This window comes from Patiria miniata, unplaced genomic scaffold (assembly GCF_015706575.1).
Source record: "Patiria miniata isolate m_02_andy unplaced genomic scaffold, ASM1570657v1 HiC_scaffold_20, whole genome shotgun sequence".
Taxonomy (NCBI): domain Eukaryota; kingdom Metazoa; phylum Echinodermata; class Asteroidea; order Valvatida; family Asterinidae; genus Patiria; species Patiria miniata.
In genome coordinates this window covers 32,520,800-32,527,469 of record NW_024037059.1, presented here as the reverse complement: position 1 = coordinate 32,527,469, position 6,670 = coordinate 32,520,800, and the positions used below count along the sequence as shown (strand labels likewise).

Genomic DNA, 6,670 nt, shown 5'->3' with positions numbered 1-6,670 from the left:
GTAATAATTAGCTGATGACGTCATAATGACGTCATACATGCCCTTCCCATCATCCAATTTTTTGCGTCCGTCCTTTTTTCGAAAAGGTATACCATGGAGATGCTTTGGTGAAAAAATGGTGCTTTTGTCCACCGTGTCACGATCCTTGGCATTTTTGTCACTATTAGGTACCTCACTATTTGGGGGCGAGTTGGCTGCGCCTCGCCTCGCCTCGCCTCCCCTACATATTTTGTTGTAACAGTAACTCCCATTATGGTTACTCCCATCCTAAAAAAGGACCGAGACCCGGCTCTGGGTGCTCGGTGTATGTGTCTGTCAACGTGCCTCCGGTTTGTTTGGGCTCGCCTAGCTCATGGAGGAATAAGAACTATTCCTCCATGGCGAGCTCTAGGCCCACGAAGCTTGTACATTGTATCAGAATTAAAGTCGTATTCGTTCTGAAAACCTATCGTGTCGATCTCCCTTGATGTGGCCGCCATGCCGTGCCGCACCGCGCTGCACGCGCACAGTCGTAGCGTGCATGGTGGTGGAAGGTCCGGACCGACACCCAGCTACGCGACATGAGGACGTGACATAGCTTATGAGGACGCGACGTGACATACCGTTGTATAGCTTTAGGTATGTATTTGTATAATTATGTTGTTTTAGTACCCCCCCCCCCAGCGTTACTGTCATTTTATTCACCAATGTATTTCTGACATTAACCATGTGTCGTCTATTGTTATGTCATGAAATGATCAAATTGTCACAAAATACCTCACTGGATTGTTGTGCTGACATTTTCAAGAAAAAAAATGTATTTTTCCAACGCAAGTCGGCCAAATTGGTTTTTTTTTTAACTGCTCCTAATGTTTCATAATTAGTTATTCTGCGTTTTCTTTGCAATTGATTACTCACCTGTGAAGGGGTACAAGCCTGCTAGACTGATTCTCTGACCTCACAACTCCCCACAGTCTATAAATTGCTAAATTGCTCTATTGCTCGTTTTCATTTTAAGTGGGGTCAGGCTACAAGTTAAGACTACAAGAACAGGATTGGTTTTCTTGGTTTTTCCTGCATCTACAAGCTCAAAGCGGGAAACAAGTCATTTTAACAATATTTGCTATAACATACTAATCCTCCAAATCCATTTATTTCTGAAAATTGCAGCAAAAGCAAATGTTGTACATTCCCTTTAAAGATATCTATTTTGGTTCTGATTCTGAAGACCTTGATCTCATTTTTAATAAGCAGACTTGATATTATGCAAAACCACGAGATTTGGTCAGTGACAACAAAGTCCCGTTGTTAGGTTCATGTTTGTCAGGTCTGCTGCATTATTGTAATTGCCGATTTGCCAGATAACATAAAACAAACTATAAAAAAAAACTCTTAGAGCTTAGATCAGTTTTGGATTTCACAGACAATGCTTTTGTAGGTTTAGAAAGCGAGCAATATTGTTGGAGGCCGGCCTTAGTGCCTTTGTGATTTGAAAAGAGCCTGAAAACATGACGTATGGTCCAAGAGCTCAGTGAGGTTTAATTAGAAAATCACGCACAAAAGGTTTGATGGTAGCAGCGAGTAGGTGGGGGTGTCCAATCTTCAAAACCAGGGGCGGCGGAACCTGGGGGGGGGGGCATTTGCCCCCCAGATTTTCCCAAGTGCCCCTTTTGCGGCCATAAATGTGCCCCCTCGAACAGTAAAGTGCCCCCTCAAGATACAACAAATAAATGTGCCCCCTCAAACAGTAAAGTGCCCCCTAAAGATACAACAAAAATGCCCTTAAAGTATCTTACTATTTCTTAGTAGTAACCATATATCCCAATAATGGTATAGATATTTTTGATATAAACGAGGAATATGAAAACCAAAGTCCCAAAACCCATACAATTTGGCCTGAAAATGGGCACATAATGCATATTTAGCATATAATCATTGGTTTTATGTGTTTAATTAGAATGTTGAGCACAACGATCATTCCAACACCAAACGATAGTGTATGAGTCAGCGTTTGCAGAATTTCAACTTAATGTAAGACCAAAAGTTAGACTGACCCTGAACATACATCCCTGATACCACCCTCACAACAGGTGTTCCACATTACACCCAAGGTCTTCACGTCACTCTTTTCCAAGCAATACACCCACAGCATACCAAGACTGTGATTTAACCCTTGTACAGGGGAAAGTGACCTCATAAGGGTACTCCCCCAGACTGACCATTGCGTCAGTCCATGGTCAGTCTACCTTTACTCAGAAATGATGTCATATGAGTTATGTTTTCCTTATATGACATCATCTCCTATTTTCACTCCAAGTGGTCCCTCTGAAACTGTATAAAATGTCCACATTTTCCCACTTTCATTGAGTTCTTCTTCTTCTCCCTGGGAAACCAGAGGCATAGCCATAAGCTGATTCAGCCATATGCTCTGGCCAGTCTTCATCTACACAACTCTTCAGAACCTCTGTCTTCTGTCTCCAACTTCCGTATTCTAGTACCCAGCCATACCCATAAGCTGATGCAGCCGTATGGTCTGAGGTTATAGTTCTGTACATACACAATACCGGTAGAATATTGAGTTCTTGAAAATAAACCAGTTTTCTTAATACAAAATATCTTGCAAAATCTAAGAACGGCTTTATTTACCGTTAATTACGATTGTATGTTACTCGCTGCCACCATCAAACCTTTTGTGCGTGATATTCTAATTAAACCTCACTGGGCTCTCGGACTAGTATGCTTCAGCGTCTCTTCTGCCAATGATGCTCGTCTCGGCGAAATGTTAAAAAAAAAAAGTAACGACACCCAAAACCAGAACAAGTCCAACAACATTGAACAAAATTCTTTGGTCAATGAAATTTGTGATAAGCTTGACCAGCTCAAAAACCAAATAAATTGCCTTGAGAGTAAATTAAGTTTAGTCGAGTAACGAGCAATCACAAATTACTGGCAACGCCCAAACCGCACTTCGACAGCACCCAAACATTTTCAGTGGCGTTTGTAATCGTGCAAAATATTAAAATGGTCATAAAAAGGCCGTTACTCTAAAAATGAAATGAAACAAACAAACAAACAAACCATCAACCAGTATATTAAACTAGGGATCTGCGTAGATGGCTTTGAAATTTGAAAACTATAGGTGAGTGGATTAAGCCAAACATGTCACTCAGTGGTCGGGCGGTCTGTCGGGCCGTCTGTCTGTCTGTTCCCGAAAATTGACCAAAATATTTAACCAAAAATTGACCAAATGCCATGCCGTCGTCAGTAAATAATATACCGTTGGAAATGTATACAAAAATACAATTTTCTTGAAAAGGACTTGACACCAGGTGTCATAATTTTCTAGGATGCTTTAGGCTGGCATTTACCAACTTCCAAGTAAGGTATTTCATAAAAACTTAGTAGTTTTATTTTTCGATGTTTGCAAATGTTGTATATTCCCTTTAAAAAAATGCTTGATAAAACACCCTTCCACAATAGAAACAATTCAATTTTTCACATGTTTGGTTATTTATTTGAAGTCGTTTGACGCTAGAATGGTTTCTTTTGCAATTTGTTCTAGGTTTTCACTTAAATTGACCGGACTTTTCAAACTTGTCAGGAATTTCTTATTTTTTTCTTAATTTTTTGTTTTTTGCTGCGGGTAGCAAAATTCCAACCAATCATTAGCCTTTAGTGAAGGCGCGCGAGTGGCTACTACCCAAGACACGTGACGCGCGCGCCCCGGATGCTGGCACCATGGCACACACAAAACCGCGAGTTCTCCACGAGATCGTGATGGCGTATTGTTCTTTCGTTCTCTTATTTTATTTATAAAAGTATTTCCAGAAATAATTTGAGCGTATGAACTAATTTTTTTTTATTTGAACTTATTTTCTCTTACTTTCCATTACTCACCCTTCTTTCACAAATGGACGCAACTAGGGAAAATCCACGTTGTGATTTGTTAGCCTTTCAACACTCTACTTTATTTGCATAAAAAATATGAATAATTCAACAGAAACGCAAATTCAAGTTAGAAAAGACATTGTGGCTTTGCCACTCATGCGCGCTGAATTGGTCTTCGCTCCAGTCGCCAGTATCAGGTTCGTTAGTAAAACGTCATACATGCGCGTGCATTACTGATTACTAGGGCCCATTGGATAAACGCTCAAGCGGTGTTAGCTTCCGGTTCCAGTGCAACTTAATGGCCAGTGGGCGTGGTTACACTGAGCTGACGTCACACTAACAAACCGGACGGACCCTGCGTAACGAGGTCACAGATCAAAATTACCCAGAATCCCTGGGGATTTTATGTTCAAATGACGTTATCAAAATTACCACACTTGTGCAAATAATTGCGACCCAACACAACAAAATGAGGCATAAGTCGTCAGAGCTACTGTTGCGTTACAGTCTTCTAAACTAGTCCGCCTAACTAGGACTCTACGAATTGCCTTTTTAACATTTGGACATATGTTTTTTTAAAAAAGGCGATTCGTATAAAGTCCTAGTTACTCGGACTACTTCTAATTCTAAACAGGATCTCGCACAGTAAATACATGTAGGCCAATAAATAAAAACTGACATCCCTTTGCTCATAATCACGACTGCATTTTATTATAATATCAGGCCGGTTCATGCATGAAAATCAAAAGCTCAATTTACCATTTTTATATCACATAAGTGAAGAAAAGTACTTAAGACTATTTTTGTAGGATCAGGTCACATATACAATTCGTCCGTTATGTTTCCATATTCCTTTTGTCCTCGTGCTGTTTAGGCGGACAAAGAAAATGCAACAGCTTTGTTTGATACTGTAATAGGTCCAAATAAAAGCGCAAAAGAATCCTATACGAAACGTTTTAAGTGATGTCATTAAACCTCGTGCATTAACTATCAGGGGCGTTTATAATATGTTGCGTCGCATCTTTGATTGTTCCTGTAGGAACATACATGTACATTATGAGTACATCCATAGCATTTCAATAAGCCATTTGCGTGTTAAACTTGAATAAAATCTGGAACACTGACTTAATACAATGCTTTGCATGTTTTAACCAAGCATTCTCCCGACCAAAGAGACTGTTACTATATCACGTGATTCGGGGCAAGCCTTATGCTAGCACCCCCCAGCTCCGGCATGGTCTGGTGTCTTTGTGCCATTCTCACCCATTGTGAACGATGTATTGGTGCTGAGCGTCTCTTACGTAACTATGCAAGAGCTTGCCCCGAATCATGTGATTAGCAAAAGTGTCTTTGGTCTGGAGAATTCATAGTTAAAATGTGCCAAGCATTCTGAGCAAGTCATTGTACCAGACGTTTTTCAAATGTAAATCCCAAAGGGTAGGGGGGCCTATAGGTTACTCGCAAATGGCTTATTCAGTTGGAAAAGTTGTTGTATAAATTTATAATCTACACAGGTCCACGCCTGCCGTCTGTGCGTGAGCACTGGTGCACATGTAATGAGAAAAATTTACATTTTGGCATGCAGCCCTGTTCAGAAAATTTACATTTTGCGTGGACAGTATGTCTGATTTTGAGTCGAAATGACCGCAAAGCATTGGTGAAACGAAACAGCTCTGACAGACATGGTAGGATTTTTGTAATGCATTGATATACCCGAAAAATTTACAGGCGATTTTTTTTCCAAACGAGATCGGACATTATAAAAGAGGGCGCTCTTTCTGCGTTATGAATTATTCATGATGTCCAGGGCTTTAGAGAATAAGTTATATAACAAGGAATAACAGTGTTTCAATCACCGACGATTGGCAGCTCATTCGTGGACTGGTTGGAAGTAGTCCTGACTTCTTCTCGGGTGATCCGAGTTCGAATCTCAGTTGGCGTTTTTCACTTCTTCTCATTTTTACCTTTTAAAATAATAACTAAAGCGCACCGCTGTTCCAGAGGCTCACAGCGCGACATGAGATTTATGCGCATGCGGCAGTTTTTCCAGGCTGCGCTGTAAAATGAATATTCATGAGCTCGTTCATAAAAACAAGTCACTGAGAACGGCCGTAATACAAAAAAAATGCTCATAAATGCACGAAATATGTATTGAAGCCAACAGATTTGTCCCAAAGTAGGTAAACAACAGACTGTATAACCTCAGCATCTACATTGAATATTTTAAATGCAATGTAGTTATTTTCGCGAAATACACAAAAACGAAGGCCTCTTTCACTGAATGAAAGCCAGCAAGAAGCGGGAAAAAGTGTCCAAAAGAAAGCATTTTTTCTGCAATCAAGTAAGTTCAGCTAGCATTAAGCCTGCCATGAAAACATCAATTAGACTTTAAATTTTGTATTAACGTAGCCTTGGTCAAGGCGCTAGTTGCTATTCATCCGGCTGTAGCGCGGTAAACGATATCTTCGCTAGCGCTATGCATGCAGTCATATGTCTATATGCATGCAGTGCATCAAAAATACACTTTGTGTGTCTCTGCACACAGCACCAATGCACAAAAACTGTGGTTCCTGTCACGTCCGCAAAAGGCGGAATAGCTGCAAATAATTTGATGACGTCCGGATTTACCAAGGTGTGATTGGACACTCCACATATTAGCCCCGCCTACATTATCTGTATTCGCATACGAGGTCGTGCACTGGAATCTAGCGCAAAGTAAAGAAAAACATAAGATGTTGCCGACGATTGAACCAAGGCTCTCGATCGTCCCCAACTGATTTGCATAAAAAAAATAGTGGCCGCA

General features: G+C 40.5%; 1 protein-coding gene across 1 annotated transcript in view; it reads left to right on the top strand.

Annotated features, from left to right (window-relative positions):
• The first annotated feature begins 287 nt into the window (after positions 1 to 287).
• Positions 288 to 6,670, top strand: part of LOC119728701 — a 55,436-nt gene continuing 49,053 nt past the window's right edge. Inside the window, exon 1 of the mRNA XM_038201034.1 lies at positions 288 to 618. Within this exon, the coding sequence (XP_038056962.1) occupies positions 581 to 618 (38 nt within the window). The 5' untranslated portion in view covers positions 288 to 580. The remainder of the gene's footprint in view (positions 619 to 6,670) is intronic.